This window comes from Danio rerio, chromosome 21, assembly GCF_052040795.2.
Source record: "Danio rerio strain M-AB ecotype USA chromosome 21, GRCz13ab, whole genome shotgun sequence".
Lineage (NCBI taxonomy): Eukaryota > Metazoa > Chordata > Actinopteri > Cypriniformes > Danionidae > Danio > Danio rerio.
Genome location: NC_141041.1, coordinates 44,733,578 through 44,759,272, shown reverse-complemented (window position 1 = coordinate 44,759,272; position 25,695 = coordinate 44,733,578). Strand labels below are relative to the sequence as shown.

Here is a 25,695-nt window from a genome sequence, read left to right as displayed (position 1 = left end):
GAAGTGCAGATGACTTTCTTTTTAAACGCCATGGCTTTCGTTTTTGTGGGCATCACCACAGGAGTACCAGGGTTCAGAAGGAAATGGTGTAAACACAAACTAGCTAAGAAAGTGCCAAGTGTGGACAACCGCACATGTGTTCTGTCTAGGCAATTCAACCAAGTGTGAAAGCACCCTGAACCAAGTCTCATATAGACAGAGCTCAGACTGATGGCTGGTCAAGGATCGCTCACTGTGCGATTAACCAACCAATCAAGTTTCATTTTGTGCTGAAACTTATATCATGGTATACAGGTTTAACCCCCTTCTTCTGGAGAAAGTCTTATTTGTTTTATTTTGGCAAGAATAAACACTATTTTCATTTTTTTTAACTCATTTTATGGTCAAAATTATTAGCCACTTTATATTTATTTTAGCTCTATTTTTCTGATTGTCTACAGAACAAACCATCGTTTTACAATAACTTGCCTAATTATCCCATCCTTAACCTAATTACCCTATTTAAGCCTTTAAATGTCACTTTAAGCTGAATACTGTCTTGAAAAATATCTAGTCAAATATTATTTACTGTCATCATGGCAAAGATAAAATTAATCAGTTATTAGAAATGAGTTATTAAAACTATTATGTTTAGAAATGTGCTGAAAAAATCTCCTCTGTGTTAAACAGAAATTGGGGGAAAACATAAACAGGTGGGCTAAAAATTCAGGAGGACTTCCACTGTATATTAAATAATAAACAAATGTTCACGTTTTTTGAATTTGAAGGTGGCCCCAATATCAATATTATGCTTGTGCATTATGAATTAATAAATTATTATCACACACTACCAGTCAAAATTCTGGGGTCAGTACAATTTTTTTTACATTTTAAAATAAGCTTCTCTTGCTCACCAGAGCTGCGTTTATTTAATAAAAATACAGTACAAACTGTAAATTGTGAAATGTTATTGCACTATGAAACAACTGTTCAAAAGTAGTTTGTGAATTGATTTAATAATTTATTCCAGTGATTTTAAAGAGGCCACGGGGTGGCGGAGTAGGTAGTGCTGTCGCCTCACAGCAAGAAGGTGGCTAGTTTGAGCCTCGGCTGGGTTAGTTGGCATTTCTGTGTGGAGTTTGCATGCTCTCCCAGTGTTTGCGTGGGTTTCCTCCGGGTGCTCCGGTTTCCCCCGCAGTCCAAAGACATGTGGTACAGGTGAATTGGGTAGACTAAAATTGTCTGTAGTATATGAGTGTGAATGAGTGTGTATGGATGTTTCCCAGAGATGGGTTGCAGCTGGAAGGGCATCCACTGCGTAAAACATATGCTGGATAAGTTGGTGGTGCATTCTGTAAAGGGACTAAGCCGAAAAGAAAATGAATAAATGAATGAATGATTTTAAATATGAATTTTCAGCTTCATTACTCCAGTCTTTAGAGTCATTTGATCCTTCAAAAATCACTCTAATATTAATTATTATTATAATTAATATTATTAATGGTAATAGTAATAAAAGCAATAATTACTAGATTAGTAATTTAATTTGAAAATATATACAATAAGAAAGCAGTTAATTACAATTTTTATAAAGATTTAACAATTTAGCAATTTATTTACATTTAATAAACGCTGCCTTGATGAACAGAAAAACTTTCTTTAAAAACAACAAACATTAAAAAAAACTTTTGACCGGGAGTGCATGTATTACATATTACATATCTCGTGCATCAATTTATTGTACAGTATCTTTGCTAATGCTAAGTTAAAAAATAATGATAATAAAATGTGTGTGTGTATATATATATATATATATATATATATATATATATATATATATATATATATATATATATATATATATATATATATATATATATACATATATAGTCCTTTCAGTGTTTAAAATTCACACCAGAAGTTGTGACGTCTGTTATTTTCGGTTGACTGATCATTAATTGCTTTAGCTCTCAGTGGTCAAACTGAGCCCCCTGGTGGATAATCATTAAGGCCCCTAAACCACATGTATTATGTAAACCACTCAATACACCTTTTGTTTAAAAGCTAGAGTGGAATGCACTAAAACAAGGCTAAAGGCATGCGTACAACATGTACCAGAAAACAGAACTATTACATAATTTCTTAATATGTTTTAATTCAGTTTTGTCAACTAATGGCTATAATGCATAATATGCATAAGATCACATTGCAAGCATCCTCATAAACAAAGCCTTCAGTGTGATCTTATGCATATTAACAAGTAGCTATCTTTAAATCAAATTAAATGTATCAGTATTTTCCTTCTGTACACGTGCTAATGTCATTGCCCCGTGTCTCTAAACTCAGAGATCACTTGTAAACACTGAAGGAATGCATGATTCATTTTGGGTTGGGACATGAATTTTCATATTTAATGCTTTTGGCATTGACAGATGTTATAGAACATTTCACATTTCTCTTATCGCAAAGATTTTATGACTGCGGGACTATATCTTTATGAGATTTCTCCTTTTTAATAGTTGCCTTTCCACCTGTAGAGACTAAGATGACACTTTAAAGCCATCCAGCCTATTTCTGAACAACACTAAAAGGTCTGTGACCGAGAGGGGAGGTGATTTCAATTTCTGTTAAGTGCTGTAAAGCGACAGAATATAAACCATTGGTGTGAAGACACAGGCCTCTCCAGACCTCACGCAACCTTTGGATTTGGCTTTTTCAGCGAATATTCACACAAGTCTCTGGTGAGTAAAGAGTCTTGAATTTTTGAGAAAACAGCTAAGATTTCATATATTGTTAACAAAATCAATGCAATTCAAGGACTTTGCAACTGCTACAATTTGTTAAAAGCAAAACTAAACTTTTATCATTTATTTAACCTCATGTAGTTCCAAACTTTATGACAGACATGTTTCTGTTCAAACAGTGAAAGTCAATTGTTTTTGGACGCCATTGATTTTGAGAAGCTCATTTTTGGTTTTCATATTTCTGTCAAAAAAAAATGAGTTGATTTAAAGACAGATTCTCCGAAACACTTCACAAATCAAACTGTTTGTGTCTTTTCATGTCTTTCATTTTAAATAGCGACAGCTGCCAGACATGAAGCTGAAGATACTGGTTAGAGTCGCTCTGCTCCTGCTGTGCTGTGTCAGTTGTGTAAAAGGTAATCTATAACTTTCAGGTTTTGAATATCTGATCCATTCAAATCGTAACATTTTAACTAAATTTTGTTGAGCACAGTAACATTCAATAGACTTGGAATCATTAAGAATAGTTAAAGCCTCCTCTGGTCACCAAGGCTTTATTCATTTGATTTATGATAATGATTATTACTTTAACACTGGATTTAAGACAATTGCATATGTACAACAATCACACAATAACAACACTCATCAAGACAACAACGTAAGTTAAAATTTAAAAAAAACAAATACACATATTGCTGCAAATCAATCTTGACAACCACCCCATTCACTTCAATCAGCGATCCGATGTAAGACAACTGCAATTGGGATAAATTACTTTTTTAAGCGTTTCTTCATTCAGGCTTAAGGAATTTTAAACATGCCTTCTAATGGTAACATTTCAAAAACGGGAAAAGTGAGGTGAATGTTTATCTTTAAAAATCGCAATTGCTGTTTTTTTCCATAGTATCAGCAGTGAAGATTGCTTGTGAGCAGTTATCTTATTTGCCTGATTAATAATTTGCGATAATTTCTATAATTTGCAATAATATTAATAATAAGGAGCTAATTTTTAGGGATCATTACTTTTCACTGCCACATGATGCTCCAGAATTCTTTGTAATATTATGATTGATGCTTTGTTTTCATTAATAAATATCGGTTCTCAGTCATGAATTCATTCATTCATTTTGTTGTCGGCTTAGTCCGTTTGTTAATCCGGGGTCGCCACAGCGGAATGAACCGCCCATTTATCCAGCATGTTTTTACGCATGCCCTTCCAGCCGCAACCCATCTCTAGGAAATCAGTCATTAATACATTTTTGTATAAATATTTTTTTCTGCTACATTTTTTTTTTTTTTTTGTGGAAAACTTTGAAGAAATGCTTTTTACTCATCAAGGGTTCTTTGATAAATAGAAAATAGTCAAAAATAACAGCATTTATCTAAAATAAAGTATTTTGTGCCATTTTCTTTACTACTACTTTTAATGTGTCATTTAACAGTAAACCCAATCTCAGATAGATATCTAAAAACTGAAAATTCAGCTTTGAATAACAGGAATAAGCAAGGCCAGTCAAATTAAAACCTTGAATAAAGTAAGGCTGCTTTAGTTAATTTATTAACATGAACAAACTATGAACAATATTTATAATATTTTATTGATACCTTAATTAATGAAATTAAGTCTTTTTAGTGCAATAATAATGCTAATAAGTATAATTTAGCATTTTAATATTAGCTAATAATAATTATTATTTATTTTTCAAAGTGATGGGTTGCAGCTGGAAGGGCATCCGCTGCGTAAAACATATGCTGGTTAAGTTGGCGGTTCATTCTGCTGTGGTGACCCCAGATTAATAAAGAGACTAAGCCGAAAAAAATGAATGAATGAATGAATGAATGAATGAATGAATGAAAAATAATAATAATTATTATTATTTAATATTACCATTTTACACTGGTAAACATAACATTACTATTATTTAGGCTAGTTATTATTAAAAAATAAATAAAGTTGTGCAAGTATTCTTGGTTCATGTTAGAAAACATTAACATTAAATGGAACCTACAACTTAATATTTTCACTTTTGAATGGTTCTGCATTTCAAACCAATGGGGGGAGAGTGTTAATAGCTGTCAGACTATATGTTAATACCATGTGTTCTACCTGAATGAACTCTTCTAACTAGATAACTTTCTTACACCCTGACTATAGCGGTCACCGTGGAGTCCTGTCCGCTGGCCGTCGGGAGTTTGCTCCAGACAGCGGTTGAGGAAACCGTCACTCTCACTTGTATGACTGATAATACTGACCCATCAAGCCAACAAGAGCTGCAGTGGTTCCGCAACGGTGCCCGTGTGAAACTGCCAGAAGAAAACATGATGTCCCGGAGCAGTCTTTGTGTCCAGCCTGTCACTAAAGAAGACGACGGAGCCGTCTTTACCTGTCAGCTGAAGGGCGATGCCAGCGTCAACAGCACAGTCGAGTTTGACGTCAGTTGTAAGTTAATGTTCCGAGTACATGAGGGAACATGAGGAATATTTTGAAGGGTGAACTGAGAGCACGGAATCCGTATTTTATTTCAGTATTCAGTTCCAACATACCGTATCAAAAGTATCAGCAATACAAAAATTTTGGAGCCATGACCTTTATCATAGCCTCAAGCTAACAAATACATTGTTGCTTAAAGAGGGTGATGGGACAGAAACATTGTAAATATTATTTTGATACCCACATGTAAGAACTGTGTGCAGGATTTATTCAGTGCATTTTAGCCTACATAATTTTAAGTTATCCTGCAAACCTATGCCGTTAATTAATATTAAGTATTAATTTGGAAGATGCTAATGGTCTAATCCGATTCAATGATTTATGCTAAGCTAAGCTAAAAATATTTCCACCAGATTCGCAGATCAACTGATTGGATGCAAAAATTGTAAAACTCAACAGTTTAACTGTTTAAAAAAACTAAAGTGAAGCGTTTATTTGATGCAGACAGTTTCAACAGTATAGCCAAAATCTACTACATAATGCAGCATAATTTTATTGTGAAGAAAGTTAGTAATATTTCCTGTCTAAATTTCTATTTAATTCTGTATCTTCATTGTCATGATAATAATGTGTCTCTACACCTGTAAAATCTTGAGACAACTGTAAATATCATGATGGTAAAACAACATAGTTCAGCAGATTGTAATTTTTTTATAATAACTAAAGGTTTTAATATCATTATTTTACAGATCCCCCAGACCTTAATGACACTATAGAAGTGTTTGTTCAGGAAACAAATGACGCTGTTCTGTCCTGTGAAGTACGTGCCAACCCTCCAGTAACTGTGGTTTGGAAAAAGGATGGCGAGGTTCTAGATCTGACCACCGGTAGTTACAAATCAACCAATAATGGCATCACCGCTCAGTTGACAATCCCAAAACTTAAGCGTGATGTACATCAGGGGTTGTACGTCTGTGAGACAAAATCAGCTATGTATGGAGTTACTGGCAGAACCTTTCAAGTTACGGTTGAAGGTTTGTGATCTGGTTTTATCCTCACTTTGTGTATTTTCTTGTTTGCTAAATTTTAAGAGTTCTGTTTTTTTTTCACTCCTTTAGATAGAGTGATTGGGTTCCCTCTGGGACCCACAATTGCTGGAGTAGTGGTGGTTGCATGCACAATTGTATTAGCGCTCATCTCTAGAAGAAATAAAATTATGAAGGTAAGCCAACTTCATTCGGGATAATCATCATTACTAATGAAATTTCAAATAAATAATTATAGCCCAGGGGTGTCTAGCAGAATGCAAGGTTAACTTACCATCTGCTAAACTCTGAACTGTGTTGATTAACCCTGTATCTACTTTCTCAAATTATGTCTCTTTCAAAACTGTTCCTGAGTTCAGTTAACTCAGAGCATGTTGATCCGGAACAAAAAAGGCATTCTCAGTAGAACGCCAATACCATGGGTCACAATGAAAACATACACCAAAAAGCTGCGTATCATGCATCTTTTTTCATCTTCTGTTTAATGTTGAGTTACATTCTTAAAGCATAGTACCCCTTTTTGGTTGTTATTTTTACATTAATTTTTTATATTGATATTAAACCTTAGATTGAGAACATTAATTGTTAATTATACATTAAAAGAACCATTCATTTCAATAGGTGTGAATATATTTATTAATTGGTTGCTTTTGCCTTCAAATTTATTGTGAAATATATGTGAAATATAAAATCAAACAAAGAGTGCACAGGGGTAGCTTAAATAATGTGTTGGGGCTCTTTGGGTAAGGAATTCATTAGAATAAACAGCAAAAAATAAATAAAAATCAGTTCAAGGCCTAAAAAAAAATTAGGAAAATATTAAAAAGCCTTTATTGACATCGCTGCACATTTTTTTTAATTTAAAGGTGAAATATATTTCTATAATAATATTAATATAATATATATAAACAATAAATTTTTTTGAAAGTGTCCTGCTACAAAATAATATTTATATTTATAATTAATAAAAGAATAAATTAAATAAATAACAGTCCAAATAAAAAATATGTTTCAATAATATTGTTGTAAAATTGCTTTATTGAGAACTTCCAAAATAAATTTAGAAATATTGTCAGAAACACATTTCAGAGGTGAACGAACCCTGAAACACAACCTACTCCAGGCCAGGTTCTGCTCAGTGCGTTTTATGCTTATATATCCTTAAACTTATCCAGGCTTTTTGGAATACCCCTCTGGATAAAATTCATACAGGGTTTATACAATATAACAGATTTTCTAGTGTATAAATTCTGGAAATATAATTCAAAATGATTTGTGTTTTTGTTGTTTTGTAGTGCTTAAAACGAAATTGAACGTACAGTGGAAAAGCATCCCTGGAATTCAAACCACAGTCTGAAGCATTGAGCACTGAGGAGATCAGACTGGAATGCAAGTAGCCGTTACTGTGGAAAATGGGAAACCAGGACAAAATCCCTCTTAAATAGGAATTGCTAATTCAAAAACAAACATCCTATTCGTTTTGTAATTGTTAAATTATGAAGTACAATTCTTTACATAATTTTTAGATGATTGTGTGTCTTGTTTATTGCTTTTGTCCTATTATATATGTATTTGTGTGTGCGTGTTTGCTTGTAAGTGCATGTGTGTGCGTGCATGCGTGTGTGTGTGTGTGGGTTTTTGAGCCACTCCAATAATGCACGTGTTGTAGAGACAGTAAAATAAACTTGTTAAAGTGAATGACAAGATATATTACTCTCGCAAGGATGAGACTTTTCTTCTATAAAATGGCCATGTTCAATGTTCCCATGTGTCATTACCCTTTGACCATCAGATAAATAGCCTAAATGCAATGTGGTTATGCTTATAATCATAAAGCAATGTTCCATTTCATCAGTTTACTTGTACATTGTCATATTAACTTTGGAGATGAATACATTTTTATTATGTTTTAGCTTTGATGGTTATTTAACGTGGTTATTTTGAGTTTAAAAGCACAGATTTAAAAACAGTAAAAAATTGCAGCAGTAATTACAATATAAATATTGTATGACGTCTATGCATTTCATAGCTACACAACGTTTTACTTTTTTATTTAATGTTTGTTCACAATGAGGTTTGCTACTTCTGGATTTTAGTGTTTAAATGTCAGCTTTATAGATATTTTACAGTCTATGCTATTGAATAGAGGCAGCTTATCAATGCAAGCTACAAATTATTGAACAATATATAGACAGTAATAATTACAGTATGAAACATTATGAAATATATAAGATACATAGTGGAAGCTGGGGGGAATAAATAAAAAATAATAATATAAAAAAAGTAATAATGAAATACAATAAGATAAACTTAAAATCTGAAAGAAAAAACAAAATTAGTCGGGGCTATATGCACGTATACTCCCTATGCCTACTTTTATCCACGAGCTGTTTGGGTATTACGACTTCTGGGGATCAATAATTGCGTGTACCCTCAGTATACTCATTAGTTTCGGTTATTAAACTTTCCTAATTATGTGTATTCACGTTCCCTTTATGTTTATTTCAAAATGAACTATAAAATTAAAACACATTACAGTGCATGGTATTAACTCTATCATACATACATGCACAGCATTAAACACTGTGACAGAACCACTCAGTGAATGTGTCACATCATTTTAGCTACATATCAGAGTGGCATCAGAGTAAAACATCATGTGTTGTATCGTATTAAAAATGATTTCATATTATGACTGATAATATGAAAGTGAAATATGTAAATTAGCCTGCACATTTTAATATGTTTACATTTATGCCATTTTGAATTAAAAAGTGGCAGTTTTATTTATTTAATGCATGGAAAATGTACTTGAGTATAGGCCAGCATTTGTTTTCCTATTTATATATATATATATATATATATATATATATATATATATATATATATATTGACAGTTTTATAACTTACAATACTTGATATTGCTGTCTTGAAAGGTAATTTTTTTAACAGTATTGAAATCTCATATCCAATCTCTGGGTCTGCTGGGGGCACTATTAGCAATGCAGTGGCGCAGTTGGTAGTGCTGTCGCCTTACAGCAAGAAGGTCGCTGGTTCGAACCTTGGCTGGGTCAGTTGGCGTTTCTGTGTGGAGTTTGTATGTTCTTCCTGCGTTCCTTTCGGTTTCCTCCGGGTGCTCCGGTTTCCCCCACAAGTCTAAAGACATTGGGTAGGCTAAATTGTCCGTGTTGTATGAGTGTGAATGAGTGTGTATGGATGTTTCCTAGTGATGGGTTGCGGCTGGAAGGGCATCTGCTGCGTAAAAACATGTGCTGGATAATTTGGTGGTTCATTCCGCTGTGAAGACCCCGCATTAATAAAGGGACTAAGACGAAAAGAAAATGAATGAATGAATAAATCATTGAATAGGATGAGACTATTGGTATCTCGCTTTAAAATAAACAAATTTGTTGAAATTTTTAATTTTTTTCCTTTTTAAATAGATAGTTTCCCAAAATAATGAAAATTGTCATCATTTAACCAACTTTTACTTGCTCAAAACCATTTAATCTGTTGAAATCAAAAGAAGATGTTCTGAAGAAAGCTGGAAACCTGTAACCATTGACTTCCATGTTGTTAAATAAATAGGCCTATATTGCTGATGAAACAAAGAAATCTTGACTTTCCTTGTTTCTTATCCCACTTAAAAAAATTATATATGTTATATATAATTTTAATTATAATTATATAATATATATATATATATATATAACAAATTAAAAATAAGATACAAAGAGTGTAGGTAATTCAAAATGGCATGACAAGATATTGTTTTCGTAGTAGTTGAATTGCAAAATATTGTTGCAATTATTTTATGAGAACCCCATAAAAGCTGTTTATTGTTGGAGAATCTGCTTTTATGGGTGTTATATTTAGCAAGTAAAAGTAAAAGATTGGCAAAAGATTGCTTTCTCGGTGTTATTGTCTGTAACACAACAATACAAGCGTTCAAAACAAAGAAAAACGCGTTACGTCACAATTTGAGTCGACGTAAGGGCATGTTGGGCCAATCAGTGTAGGAAAACGGGAGACTGTGGGCGGGGTGTCTCTTCCACAGGGAGCGGTCCGCCAAATTCAAACAGCCACTCGAAAACAAAGTAAAGGACAGTCGGCTTTCCAGAATCTGCGTATTGGGAAAAGAAAGGTGAGTTTCGACATTGCAAAACAATGCAATTTGATGTTATATACATGCTTGTAGTTTAAAGCATAGGCATATTTATTTGGACGAGTTTAGGTTTGGGCGTTAACTTTTCAGAGAAACGTGTTCTGCTTTCCTTCACTCAGTCATGTTACAGGAGACAGTAAGTAAACTGTTAAAGTTAACTGTTAGAGAGTTAGGGTTTAGTATCGTTTTATATACATTTTGCACTAATTTTGCCAGGTTGTTTATTATTTCACACTGCGAGGAAACATGAACAATAAATTATATATATATATATATATATATATATATATATATATATATATATATATATATATATATATATATATATATATATGATTATTTGTTGTATATTTCGAAAATTCTAATTATAAAGAATATTTTCTGGAGTGAAAATAATATATTTGATTTATCAGAATAGCTCTTAGTTTTTTATGTTTTCATTTTAATTTAAGTAACTTATACTATACTTTTTTGTTAAATATAAATGTAATTATATTTCATTTAGCCAAGATTTTTTTTTTGTTTGAGCTAGTTGAAATAAAAGGTTGTTATATTGTATGTAATATTTAGTCGTTAATAAAAAAATCGTATTTGTTAATGATTAACATTAGTTTATGATAATTAGCCATATAACTTTACATATCTATTAAAGTTCTGTTAAGTAATAAAATATGCATGCTCATGTTAGTTCAAAAGATAACTAGTTTAGGTTTATAAAAATGCATTAATAAATCTTGCTTGACACTAGAATTAACAAATGTTCCATAATTTCCCAGAGATGGGATGCGGCTGGAAGGGCATCCGCTGTTAAAAACGTGCTGAACAAGTTGGCGGTTCTTTCCGCTGTGGCGACCCCGAATTAATAAAGGGACTAAGCTGAAAAGAAAAATGAATGAATGAATGAAATGTTCCATACATTTTTCAGTGTTATCTTGTGTCAACTAATGTTAGCAAATCAAACTTTGTTGTTAAGTTTTAAGATTTGTTCTTATAAGGACGAAAAAATTATTTAAGTTTATAGTTTAATAGTCCTGTGACATAGAAATTCAGTGTTATTTTTAACAGGACCTCACTTATACAAGCTATGCAGTTAAAGTCAGAATTATCCCCCCTGAATTATTAACCCCCTGTTCATTTTTTCCACCAATTTCTGTTTAACGGAGAAGATTTTTTTCAACAAATTTCTAAACATAATAGCTTTAATTACTCATTTGTAATAACTGATTTTTTTATCTTTGCTTTGATGACAGTGCATTATATATTTTACTTGATTTTTTCAAGAAACTTCTATAAAGCTTAAAGTTACATTTGAAGGCTTAACTTGGTATATTAGGTTAATTAGGTAGGTTAGGGTAATTAGGCAAGTTATTGTATAACGATGGTTTGTTATATAGACTATCAAAAAAAATAAAGCTTAAAGAGGCTAATAATTTTAACCTTAAAATGGCTTTTAAAAAATTAAAAACAGCTTTTATTTTAGCCGAATTAAAAAAAAAACTAATAAGACTGTTATTTGACTTATGAAAATCTCCTTGCTCTGTTAAACATCATTTGTGCAATATTTAAAAAAGAAAACAAAATTCAAAGGAGGGCTAATAATTCTGACTTCAACTGTATATTTTTTGCAAACAGGCATTTTTTTCGTATCCCTCAGATCTAAAGATGACGTCTGGTGTAGTGAATGGAGTCTGGCGGTCTCATGCTGTCCTCGATGAGTCAGAAGCTGACAGTTCACCAGAAGCACCCCAGCAGTTTAAGAAGATTCGCTCCTCCAGCTCACTGAACTCACTCAGAATGTCTCTGCGCAAGAGGCTGCCCTTGAAACCAGTGCAGTCCAACGTCAACATCTCTGAAACCCCCACATGGGAGTCACTGCAGATGAACCAAAAGGCCAGTGTTGTCCGCAAAATGACCCGCAGTGCAAAAAACTCTCTTGGAAATGTCTATCAGGTGTGCTTTATTTTTTTTAATCTGTAAAATCGTACTTTTAAAACATAATGTTTGCAAATATTGCTTTATCTGTTTTTTTTAAATATGATAAAAAAATATGTTAATATGTTACATTTTTATCTATTTAAAATTCTTTTTACCTTTTGCCTTTTGTAGATTTATGAAAAATTGTATATATTAAAAATACATTTCAATTTAAAATTTTAGAACAAAATAAATTAAAAATTGTATGTTTTTTTTACAAAAGCATGCACATCAAAACATTACATGCTGTGATAACCTTTTTTAAGTAAATAAATTAGATATTTTTTGGAGCTTTGGTGTTGCCACCTTTTTTATATATATATATATATATATATATATATATATATATATATATATATATATATATATATATATATATGTAGGTATGTATGTAGGTATGTATGTAGGTATGTATGTATGTATGGATAGATAGATAGATAGATAGATAGATAGATAGATAGATAGATAGATAGATAGATAGATAGATAGATAGATAAATAGATAAATAGATAGATAGATAGATAGATAGATAGATAGATAGATAGATAGATAGATAGATAGATAGATAGATAGATAGATAGATAGATAGATATTTTGGTTAAGATAGATTAGATATAGATATTTAGTTCTAAAAAAAATAAATTGACATTTATAAAAATCTCTTCTTGACTGCCTCTGTAAAATCACAGCTGTATTTATTTAAAAAACAAAACAGCTATTTTTGCATAGCTCTAATTAAGATGCATATCTGTTATCTAAACATTTTTTTTTTATGGAAAATAATATTTCCTTGGCCCTGAAATACATTTTAAAATAATATTTACTTTACAAACCTTAAAATTAAAACTTATTTCTAATTAAAAATGTTTTGTTCATCCTCACAATTATAAAATATATATATTTAGCATATATTTGAATTATATTTTTGCCAGAAAAAGAAATGTCCATATGAGCATGCGGATTTGTTCCATCATATTTATTCATTTAACATGAATTCCCTTCAAAAACAATATTTTTATCTTATGATCAGAGATTTCAGAGAAGCCGGCAGCCACGACAGGAGTGTTTGGTTATGACACCTGGAAAAACATCAGATGGAGAGGATTGTGATTGCATTGGGACGTCACAAACCCCGAAACGATCTGCCGCTCGTACCACTATCACCCCTAGACGAACTCCACGGTCAAGCAGCAAGCGGACACCCCGAGGGGCTCAAACCCCGGATGCTGCTGTGAGGACGGTGAGGACCAGGGGCGGCAGGAGGCAGCTGGTGCGAATGGCTGCACTCAGAAGCCCTTTTGCATCACCCAACACACTGAACAGCAGGAGGTGAGACTCACAGCTTGGCTGTGCATTTGTTGCTGATTTTAAACGTTTGGTTTCATAAAAAAAAAAAAAAACATTAAAAAGAAATAACATTTTAAAGAATACATCAGGAAAATTTTGTCAAGTGTTAAAAGTATTCACGTTTTATTAGAAAATAGTCAAATATGTCCGATTTTTGGTAGTTACAGGTCGTAGATGGGCTGGGAAGCATTCTCATTCTCTGACCATTTGATTGGTTAAAAATCTGTGTAGTGCAGGATGAGTCGTCAATATGTTTGCGCTTTACTCATTCTGCAGAATTTTCAAAATGTTGATGAATCTGTACTATTGGAGTACTTCTGATGCTTAACTTTACTGTTGTTTTGGTTCTTTTTTTGTTTTCATTCTATAGTACATGTTTTGCTTTTATTTGTATTTTGTTTTTTGATTTATTTATACCTAAATAATGTTTTTTTTTTTCTGTCAACGTTTATTGTATCAATCAATTATCCCCCAAAAATTGAAAAATTGAAGGTTACAATTACAATATCCTGTGCATGTGTAACATTAAACCGGATCCATGCGGCTCTTAAAGTGACAGGGGGCTATATTCCTGCTTCAGACTCATTCATTCATTTTCCTTCGGCATTGTCTCTATTTCAGAGGTCGCCACAGTGGAATAAATCACTAACTATTCCAGATTTACACTACAGATACCATATTAGCTGCAACCCAGTTCTGGGAAACATCCATACACTTGCATTCGTACACACACTTTTTCACTACAGCCAATTTAGTCCATTTAATTCTCGCAGGTCTTTGGGCTGTGGAGAAAACCGGAGCACCCTGAGGAAACCCACGCAAACACAGGGAGAATATGAAAACTTGCACAAAAATAAAAACTGCCCCAGCCAAGACTCGAACCTTCTTGCTGTGAGGCAACAGTGCTAACCACTGAGCCACCGTGTCGCCCCTGCTTCAGACTGCTTATCATTAATCAAACAACAAAAGACTATGGCAAAATCCCTGCTCTTGACTGAAGGACTTTTGTAGCTTTGATATTAAGAAACAAATTAAGTTTGATTCTTACAGTGAAGACAGTATTAATATCATATTTAAAAAGGTATCCCAGTTTTTACTGCGAGTAACATTATTATAAATACGTCTTAATCATATTTGGAAAAAGTTTTTGTTCTTTAAAGTTAGATATACCCACCCCCCCCCCCTGAATAAACTAAATTGGGCGTCTATGTGTGTCAATAAGTGTGTATGGGTGTTTCCCAGTACTGGATTGCAGCTGGAAGGGCATTTGCTGTGTAAAACATATGCTGGTTAAGTTGGGGGTTCATTCCACTGTGGCGACCCCTGATAAATAAAGGTACTAAACCGAAGGAAAATGTATAGATCTTCAACGTCAGCATTTTATCAGGTATTAGCCAGACTATTTAAAAATAATTACTGATTAAAATTGTAAAACTGCTGCCTGTCCCACGCTATAATGTGCAGTATTTAATAACAAGTAGAGCTAATTTCCTCAATGCTTAGCAGTAGATTAGCATACAGATGACTTTAATGCCACAAAACATTGGAAGTGACAAGAACAGTTCTGCGTTTATGAGCGTAACATGATACCACATAACCCGTCCTCTCCGTGTCCTGACAGGCAGTTTGATGAGGATCTGGACTGTGTGTCTAAAGGCCTGCGGAGGCTGAAGCGTCTCTCTCAAGCCTTTGATGATGTGATTGGGGAAGATGATAGGTGAGCACTAAAAGATTCACATTCTGTAACTAAAGAAGCAATTCAGACCCCTTTTATTTAAAAATTCACCTTCTTTTAGTTTTTTCTGTCAAATATAGACTAAAAACGGTATGTTTACGCAGGCATAATGTGATCTCAGTTCCCCCTCATGACATTTGGGTGTTTCCTGTTTGTCATTTGGGAGGGTGGGCTCTTTTTTTTTCCTCCAACGGTTTTGTAGACAGCAGCTGCTCTGTACTGAAACCTTCTGGAAAAATAGCTGCTTAAAAGTACAGCAGTTCAAGTGGTTTCCTGTGGGAATTGTCTTAAGGGAAACATGTGCTGGAACAAATCTGCACTCTTAAGGCAAGACACTGTAGGTGAATAAGGCAAAAACTAATAATGATAACTAATAGCTATCACCATACTTTCCCAATTGATTTATTACATTTATGAATTGCAAACATTTTTTTTGTACTGCAAAGTTTTAAGCATAAATGAGTACACCCATTTTGAAAATGAATATTTTTATCCATTTCTTAGTGATTACAGATCATATATTTTGGTACACTTGAACAAATCAGTATTATTTATAATATATAACAGTTAATATGTAACATATAATATTACAGTTATATTAATTAAATAAATTGATTGGTCACCAAACATCATTAGAAATAGAAAGACATTGCATTTAAATTCAAACTAAATATTACATTAGAAATAGAAAGACATTGCATTTAAATTCAAACTAAATATTACAACAACAAAAAAATAAAAAACGACAAACTACAAAATTTTAATTACATTTTTTTTGTTACTTGCCTTTTTTATTTAATATTTTTTCCTTACATATTTGGGTGTACTAATTTTTGGACCGCTTTCTTAAGTTATTGTGTTGGATTAACTCCAGATTTAAAAAGTCTTAAAATGTCTTCATCTCAAAATTAAAATTTTAGTCATAAAAAAGTCTTAAATTTACTGAAATCTTGTGTTGTGGGTTTTAAATCTTTTTTAAATAGGTCTTAATTTTTATAAATTGCTACCCAATTTGGCCAAATCCCATACAATCATCAACAATCCATCTCAATAAACCTTTAAACTTTTTATTAAAAAGGTAATTTTTAACTCTATCATATCGGTTTAATTATTTTTCTTATGATGACATTTTTTTGCTCCATGTATTTAGTGCTGAGGACACAGAACTGGACAGATTGTTGTGCATATATTTATTTTATTATAGTTCTTAAAACTTTTAAAACATTTGGTCATTTTTAAAAATTATTTTAAAGAAAGTTTATGTTGTAAAAAGGTTATGGATACAAGTTGAGCTTGCTTGTTTATACACAATATTTTGCTAAGAAATATATATATATATATATATATATATATATATATATATATATATATATATATATATACATACACACAGTATATATATATATATATATATATATATATATATATATATATATATATATATATATTTATTTTTTATTACTGTATTATTAAATGTATTAAATTAGATTTTTTGATAGGGCAAGTAAAAATCCTTTCCATCTGGGAAATTTTAAAAAGTCCTTGGCTTTTAGTCCTTTATGAGTCTAAAATTTAATTCATAATGGTTTTAAAAATGTCTTAAAAAGGCTTAAATTTATCTTGGTGAAACCTGCAGAAATCCTGTTTATTACTATGACTAATCTAAAGTATATGCTCAAATATAAAACTGTTAAGCATCCAATAATAGGTTTGTGAGAAGTGTACTCATATATGCTGAACACTGATGTCAATATGTAAAATGAGGCATTATATAAATGCACTGATTTGCACACAAATTAATAAAATGTACTAAAAAATAAAAAGTAACACTAAAAAGTGTATTTTAGAATGGATGTTTACTGCCAATTACACTAAAAAACACTTTGATAAAAGCCAAAAAGGCAGAAATTTTAAATTCAACTTGTGTATGAATAGACTGTGGTTTTGTCTGCAGTGTCTTGCCCTAAAGAAATAATTAAGGATCTTTTCTGTACAGACTGAGGATTGTTACAGTTGGACTTTTGTTCTCTGGGATTTGAGATGGACTGTTTTTGTCATACTGTATTACAGTTAATATCTTCCAGTCCTTCCTCCTTATGTGAGGGTCTCCGCTCCCTCCCCCTTTAGAATTCCTTGCATAGCTTTCCTCCCGCCAAGATTTTCAAATGGCCCAATAATCTTAGTCTTTGGTGGAGTCACTTTTTAATCAGTCCAGCTAGGGCTGTATTTCAAGTTGGATGTTAAAGGGATAGTTCACCCACACAAAAAAAACGAAAATTTACTCACCATTAACTCAAACTCAAGTGGTTTATGAGCTACTTTTCTTCTGTTGAACACAAAAGAAGGTATTTTGAAGAATGTTCAGCAGCCATTCACTATGTTTCCATCCAAAGATGCAAATTAAATTTGTTGTCAAAACTCTAATATTGCATAAAAATGATCAAATAAAGAGTCAAAGAGAACAACAATTGCCACTTTCTAATGAACCGACATCAAATATCAAAAAGAAAAATGGAATTTCCTACGGTAGGAAAAGCTTTGTGTGTAATTTTCCTTATTTAATAAATGGCTTGCACCTCAGAAGGCAATGATGACACGAAGTGAACGTGCAGTGGTTTTGGAGGCGTAAGACGCTCTTTGGGAGCTCAGCTGCTCAAGATAATAAAATGAAAATATATTAATAAAATATACAAGATAATAATAAAAATATAATAATACTGAACCACTGTGAGAATGGACTTTGGTTCTAAAACAATATTTCAGATGATTTACAATGTGGCCAACCTGCTGGTTTATTCATAATACTGTCCATGACACCCATTGTATCATCACATGATCTCCTGTAACAAAATCACAGAACTGTATTGCACATATTTGAATTCATTCAGTAAATGTGCTCTCATTTATGCGCATTTTATTATTGAATATTATGCTCATACGTTTTTTTTTACTGCACATTTACAAAATATATGCACATCTTGGCATTTCCATCAATAATTTTTTTATGCTGTAATCCAGTGGTTCTCAAACTTTTTTCATCAAGTACCACCTCAGAAAAAAATTTCTCTCCACGTACCACCAAAATGAGCAGTATTGAAATACAGTAGCGTAGTAGGCCCAGTAAAGCAGCCACAACTCTGCACAGTTAAAACACGTGACAGATTACTTCAGAAATATAGGCTATATGTCATATATGGCATATTATATACATAATTTTCGATAAATTTTGAAATGTGTGTAGCATGAAATATTTCATTCCTCCGCGTACCACTAGAAGGAAGCCTGCGTACCACTAGTGGAACACATACCACAGTTTGAGAACCACTGCTGTACAGGGCCGGAGCAAGCTGAACTGCCGCTCTAGGCAAAGGACGGTCACGCCGCGCTCAAACCTAAAGTGAAACCGGGGGGGGCCGCCCTAGACGCGGCTATAACTGAGGCGCGGGTGGCGAGGGTATTTTGGGGGACGCCGCTCTCTTTATTCTGCCACCCTAGACGCGATTTAATTGTGGGTGCGGGTGGCGAGGATAGTTTCGGGGACGCCGCTCTTTTTATTTTGTCACCCTAGACGCGGATATAATTGTTGGCGCGGGTGGCGAGGATGGTTCCTGGGAAGCCGCTCTCTCTATTCTGCCATCCTAGACGCGGATGAGGGCGCAGGTGGCGAGGGTAATTTCGGGGACGCCGCTCTCTCTATGCTGCCGTCCTAGGTGGCCGCCTAGGTCGCCTCTATGGAAGCGCCTGCCCTGCTGCTGTAATACAAAATGCGAATTTAAATTGTTGAATGCTATTGCATAGCTATTGACATCCATAGTAGAGGAATGTTTCCAATATTCTTCAAAATGTCTTCTTTTGTGTTCAATAAGAAACTCGAACAGTTTTGAAACAAGCAAACTTTTCCTTTTTGGGTGAACTGTCCTTTTGTTTCTGCTCTACTGCAGTCCTCAACTGTAAGTCTTTTAGGCCTGTTCATGTTTTTAAGTCAATTTATAATTTCTCTCTTATTCTGCTAGCGAAAGATTCAGGGCCTGTCTTTTGGAGTAAAGCTGAGGTAACTTACTTTTTACTTGAAATCCCTTTTATGTACAAATGTGCTATTTATTTCATTATGTTACTGTTTGTACAAGTTAGAAAGTTTACTGTAAAGCACTCTTGGTCTGAGACACAACTATTTGTGTATTGCATGTAATTTAATTCTTAACCTACTGCGAAGGCATACAAAGCTTTACTTTTCTAATATCAAGCACTAAAAGGCATCTTGCAACACATTTTATAATGGCTGCTGCTTGTTTTTCCGTTTCACTCTTTATTTTTCAATTATTTTACTTGCATGCTGTGATTCGGTCTCTCACAGCAGAAACAGTATGTTAATTCACACACATTCTTCAGCCAAGATGAAATTGTGATTTATGAATCACAAAATTGTGATTTAAAAAGTGCCTTTTTTTCTCACAGTTTTTCTCAATTGCTTTGAAACATTTTTCAAAACAGTTTTAACATTCTCTAAACTGTGATTTGCACTCACAGTTTAGAGAATGTTAAAACTGTTTGGAAAAATGTTCCAAAGCAATTGAGAAAAACTAATAATAACTCCTTTTAGGCTACAAAAAAAAAAAAAACACTTTTTAAAATCACAATTTTGTGATTCATAAATCATCTTGGCTGAACAATGTGTGTGAATTAACATACTGTTCTGTCAAAACATTTATTTCATGCTTCAAAACCTAGTAATTGTGTCAGTAGTTTGGCCAAGGCCACCAAAACATAAAGTGTATTTGTCATGGTGTGAGCCACACTTCTCAAAATGATTAGTTGTTTTTTTTTACCATAATAGTCAACCATTAAGAAAATCTGATACTTGTTGAGAAGAGTCAATTGTACATACATTAGAAAAAAAAAAAAATAGAAAAAATTGTATTTAGAAAGTATTTTTTAGAAATGTATTGCATGTAAAGTGCAATCTTGCTCGTCCATTTACTGTAATTTAAATTTCATATATTTTATGTTACCTCAAACAAACATTAAATACTACACAACCAGCCTCATATATGCTCAGAATCTTGATTGGTTAAACAGATTATGCAAATTGTATTGCAATTAAAGGTCATTTTCCAATTTAACAGACATTACAAACAATGTCAATGTCAGATATTCACAGTGTAAACATTTATGTATACAAATTGTTTGAGTGTGACGCTCACAGGAGGAAAAATCATTGAAAAGATTGACAATTTAAAAGAGAATTGACTCAACAGTTTTAATTAACAAGTCATATGCAATTGCTTTTTTTTTCCAAACTACAGACAATTGTACTTACTGTTTGCATACATGTGCCAAATTATTAAGAAATGCCAATCTGATGTGAACAATAAGCTAATTGTTCAGGGATCTAATCTTATTGTTATGAAAGATAAAAATTTCAATTGAGAATTGAGCTAAAGCAATTGAGAAAATCTGTCAAATGTAAATCCAAACACATGCTGATTAGGTGTTACATTGGGACATTAAATATGCATATTTTTTATTATGTTTTTACACATGCAGTACCATGATGTGATTTTTTTTCTCTCTCTCTCTCTCTCTCTCTGTATTATGCACAATACTGTATGCACACAGCTTGATTTTTTTCTATCTGTGCATGTGAACTATTTTATTTATAATATCTGACCAGACACCAAATATTTGTATACACCACAAAACATCGCAAAAGGAAATTTCATTTGTGATGGATGTGGGATAGGAGTTCAAAACAAACCTTAGTTTTGTTATTACTTTCCTTATTTAAACCCTTACTTTTAAGTAACTTTTGTAAACAATCAGTGAAAATAAAAAAAATTAGATATAATGCAGTGTGCATAATATCTATAATGCATTTATTGAAAATTAAATGGCAACTTATTAGAATTAACAAATTACTTTCAGCAGACTCAAAATTTCTGTACTTTTCAATTTTCACAGCAATAGTATGGTAGAGAATAAAATCTGCAGGAACAAAACACAGTAAATTCAAAAGAGCTTTGATCACTAACCATTAGTATTTGCAGGGCTCAACAATAAGGACTGCCCGCTGGCTCGAGACAGCATACTGAATGGTTACTGGCCAGTGCTGCTTTGTCACTAAAGTTTAATTTGGCTGCAACTGTTTGTCAATTGTGTGATTTCACGCCCAGGCAGTTGTTTTGGAACCTATTTCATTTGCCCAGTAAGCGCGGTTCGTGGCATATAAGAATCCCGCAATTGTGCTCGATCCGGCCAAATTAATCGTTCTTAGATCGCCGGAATGAGGTGGGCTAATATGATTATTATGTTGATGGATCAAGCAAGAACAAGAAGCGAAATGCATTTTAAAACTAGGTTTACAAATAAATGAATAAAAAAATGACAGTATTATAGACTGGTGTAATAAGCCGGTTTCTAAAATTAGGCATTTTTGTTGGTTAAAAAAAAAAAAAAAAAAAAACATAAAATTGTTTTCAACTAAACTGTTCACTTTAATTAATCTAATCAGTATTGTATGTAAATTATTATTATTATGTTTTTATAGTTTTTTACAACTGTCAGTTGTATTTAAAAAAAAAAAAAAAAGTTATGTTGAATAACTAAATGGCTAACTTCTTTTTTGGTGGGGCCAGAGTCAATTTTGGCTGGTCAAGTAAAAATCTGAACCACTGGCCTGATCGAGCCAGTAGAAAAAAATCTCTAGCGTTGAACCCTGATTTGGTTAAAATTCTGCATGTGTCATATCTTAAACCAGATGTAAAAGTAATGCATTCTAAATAACGGATGAGAGGAGGTCAGCTGAAGTATTTAAAAATTATTGGTGAGAGGGTCGGCAGCACGGTGGCGCAGTGGGTAGCACAATCCCCTCACAGCAAGAAGGTCGCTGGTTCAAGCAACGGCTGGGTCAGTTGGCATTTCTCTGTGGAGTTTGCATGTTCTCCCCGTGTTTGTGTGGGTTTCCTCCGAGTGCTCTGGTTTCCCCCACAAGTCCAAAAACACGTGGTATAGGTGAATGAGAGTTTTTGGATGTTTCCCAGTGATGGGTTGCAGCTGCATAAAACATATGCTGGATAAGTTGGTGGTTCATTCCACTTTGGCAAGCCCTGATGAATAAAGGGACTAAGCACAGAGAATGAATGTGAGAGGGTTAAATTAACTATTCCATCACATCCAATAGCATTCCTTTTCCAAGAGAAGCACCCATAAAAGGATTTCCACCCTTGGTTAAGAAATCAGGCTCATTTAGTTGTATTTTTTATTTATTTATTTTTTGCAAAACTAGTTGCGACCCAAAAGTAAGATGGCAAAATAAGTGTTCTCCTACATCCAAATATTTTTTGAACCGTGACGCATGCTTGAGCATGAGAGTCCAACACTTTAGCAGTGTAAATAACTGCATGAAATAGCATTAGACCACCACTTTAATCAGTTGTTATTATGTAAAATAACATACCTGGGAATGTCATGATTGACTAATCAGTATCAAGTATTGCCGTGAAATAAAACAGATTAACCATTGTTGATGTGACTGCAGGCTTCGGGCTCTGGAACACTACAGAGCGGTCATGAACCGGGGCTACAAGTCCAACAACAGCCACTTTTCCACAAGACTGAACCGGGCCTCTATCCGAAAACAGAGCCAGCGTTTACAGCAGAGCGTCAGCAGCTGGACTGATGTGGTCCTGTCCAACATTCGCAAAGCCCCCTGAAAGAGGCAACTCATTTCCTTATGCACATCGTCTTGTGTTTCTATGCCAGAAGTGGCCTTGTCTTGTGTTTTGTACACTTTTCTTACCTGTCTGTATCTTATAAGTGTTTAAAGGGCAACAACGCATACTGTATTATTACTATATGGGAAGATGTGTATTTAAAGCTTGTGATTTAGGACTTGATGCACATTGATGACCTTCTCCTTGAAATAATGAAGCATTTAAACCATTTCTCCTGTGAAGAAAGATGTGAATACCAAATGTAAGCATATTCAAAAAACACATGATGAAGAAATTACAAAAAATCTGAAGGTTATTTATCAAAGAAAAGGCAATATGCAGGTTTTTTTACTACCTAGCCCTAAACTGACATGGCTGTATCCTGTCTGGACTGTGTCTGGAGATGTTACTAATGTTACTGTTGTTTACTAACCTGTTTAGCTAAAGTTTATTAACAGTGTTTTACTACTTTGGTACTTCATGAGTGTAGCTGCAAGGCATTAGTGGGTCCCACTTTATATTAAGCGGCCTTAACTAATATGTACTTACACAAGAATTAATAGTTACAATGTACTTATTGTGTAAATACATGTATTTACTGTATACTTATGCTTGATTAAATACATGTATGTAATTACATCTGTAATTAACTTTTGTAGTTACATTTGTAAATACACTGTTGACCATCCCTTACACCTTAACCCACCCCCTTAAACCTACCCATGCCACCAAACCTGTTCATAACCCAACATCTATCCCAACTAAAAAGCACCACAAGTGTTCTCAAATACGTTATAAACACAGTAAGTACATTGTATTTATTTTTTTGATGCAAGTACATAGTAGTTAAGGACACTTAATATAAAGTGGGACGCATTAGTGTATGTAAAATGCAAAGTAAGCAATAATTCCACTAATTAATCAAGCAAATATCCTGCTATTGTTGGTGTTATGAAAGACACCATAATCAAAGAATACTCGCAATATAGTGATCAAAACGTAAACACTGCCAAAGGAGAATTATTTAGCTGTATTTGAGTTCATTTGGGAAATGTTTACAGTATTACTTTGCATTATACGTGTCTATTTTTCTATATATAAAAAAGACAAGAACAGAAGAATTGTTTGCCTTTGTTATACTCAATAAAAACATTTCCATTATTATCAATGTCAGATTGTTTTTACACTTCACCTTGTAATTTAGTATGTATCCGAGTATCATCAGGGTTTCTGCGGGGTCTTAAAAAGTCTAAAATTTAAAACGGCGCCGTGTTTCTTTTGAGTTGATTACTAACCACTTTAAAGAGATTATGTCTGTAATGGGTATGCCTGTACAGACATCTTCATGATCCGTCCATGCGTTATCCTTCGACTAACCAGATGAACAATAATTCTTGGTTAGCAATTGCAACAGCAGTGGGAAAGGAATACTGTTTTTTGTAAAAGTTTAGGAAAAACTTGAGGGATAAGTTTGTTAAAAACCAAAAAGAGTGGCTATGGCAAAAGTGGAGACCCAGGTACACAATTAAAGCATGTTTTTCCAACAGTCTTAGGTTTAACACTGATGTACGTGTTACAGTTTTGAATTTAAAACAATTATGTTTACAAAACTATAATAAACAAATTATTTCTTTGATAACTGGAAAGGAATATTTGATATTACAATATACTGATGGCCTGTTTTTCTAGGCTTTATTGGTGATAATGGTCAGGAATGTTGGACTATTATTTTGGCTTTTTAGTTTATAAGTAGAGGAAATAAACTAGCCAGCTAGTAATGTGTGGATTGCTGGATGGGAAAAATGAAAATAAACAACTGTATTTTGTGTAAGTGTACTGTTTTTTTATTTTATTCTTTCCATAATTAAAATTAGAATTGTAGAGCAACCCATGTTCTGTAGAAATTAATATTTAATTTTAAGGTCACACTTTACATTAAGGTTCATTAGTTAATGTTAAGTAATGCATTTACTAACATGAACAAACAATGAACAACACATCTACTACTGTATTTGTTCCTGTTAGTTAACGTTAGTTAATGAAAATACACTAATTTATTTTTTGTTCATGTTAACTCATGGTGCATTAACTAATGTTAACAAGCATGGACTTGGATGTTAATAATGCATTAGTAAATGTTCAATTATGATTAATAAATGCTGTACATCTGTTGTTCATGATTAGTTCATGTTAGTAAATGCATCAACTAATGAACCTTATTGTAAAGTGTTACCAATTTTAATAGGTAAAACTGTCCGAGATAAGAACAAAAGCAAGTGATGCAGCAAAGTTTGATTTAAAAAAATCTTGATTGTTTATAAAAATCTTTATAATCATTAAAATAAATAATAAAAAAAGATAAAAAATATTTAGTTTAAAAATGTTGAACTATATTAATGATATAACGTAGTTCCAAAAATTGTACTTCTCTGTTTATCAGTCTTTCTTTTGACAGCCGCTGTCGTTTTAAAGCGCCTCGTCTGTTTGCGGTGCGTGTGCAGTCAGTGCAGGTGCGCAATGTGGCACCAGGTGAAAGTATAAATCAGCCTTAAGATGTTTGTTTGA

At 33.1% G+C, this 25,695-nt stretch overlaps 2 protein-coding genes across 5 annotated transcripts; both read left to right on the top strand.

Moving 5' to 3' along the window:
* Positions 1–2,518: 2,518 nt before the first annotated feature.
* tmigd1 (transmembrane and immunoglobulin domain containing 1) lies at positions 2,519–8,053 on the top strand. The gene is given in 6 exon segments (NM_001098248.3): positions 2,519–2,720; positions 3,061–3,139; positions 4,879–5,163; positions 5,904–6,188; positions 6,273–6,376; positions 7,496–8,053. Coding segments are annotated over 5 exon segments (750 nt in total). The 5' UTR covers positions 2,519–2,720; positions 3,061–3,081; the 3' UTR covers positions 7,514–8,053.
* Positions 8,054–10,280: 2,227 nt separating this feature from the next.
* pimreg (PICALM interacting mitotic regulator) lies at positions 10,281–24,292 on the top strand. 4 transcript variants are annotated; one of them, XM_087301835.1, is made up of 6 exons: positions 10,281–10,344; positions 12,020–12,315; positions 13,370–13,668; positions 15,308–15,403; positions 19,435–19,472; positions 22,956–24,292. In XM_087301835.1, exons 2-5 carry the CDS (start codon positions 12,028–12,030, stop codon positions 19,463–19,465), a joined length of 714 nt encoding a protein of 237 aa, XP_087157961.1. In that variant the 5' UTR covers positions 10,281–10,344; positions 12,020–12,027; the 3' UTR covers positions 19,466–19,472; positions 22,956–24,292. The 4 variants fall into 4 exon arrangements, with proteins under 4 accessions (XP_087157961.1, XP_087157962.1, XP_087157959.1 ...); XM_087301836.1 differs by having other exon boundaries at positions 11,998–12,315; XM_087301833.1 differs by lacking the exon at positions 19,435–19,472.
* The last annotated feature ends 1,403 nt before the right edge of the window (positions 24,293–25,695 follow it).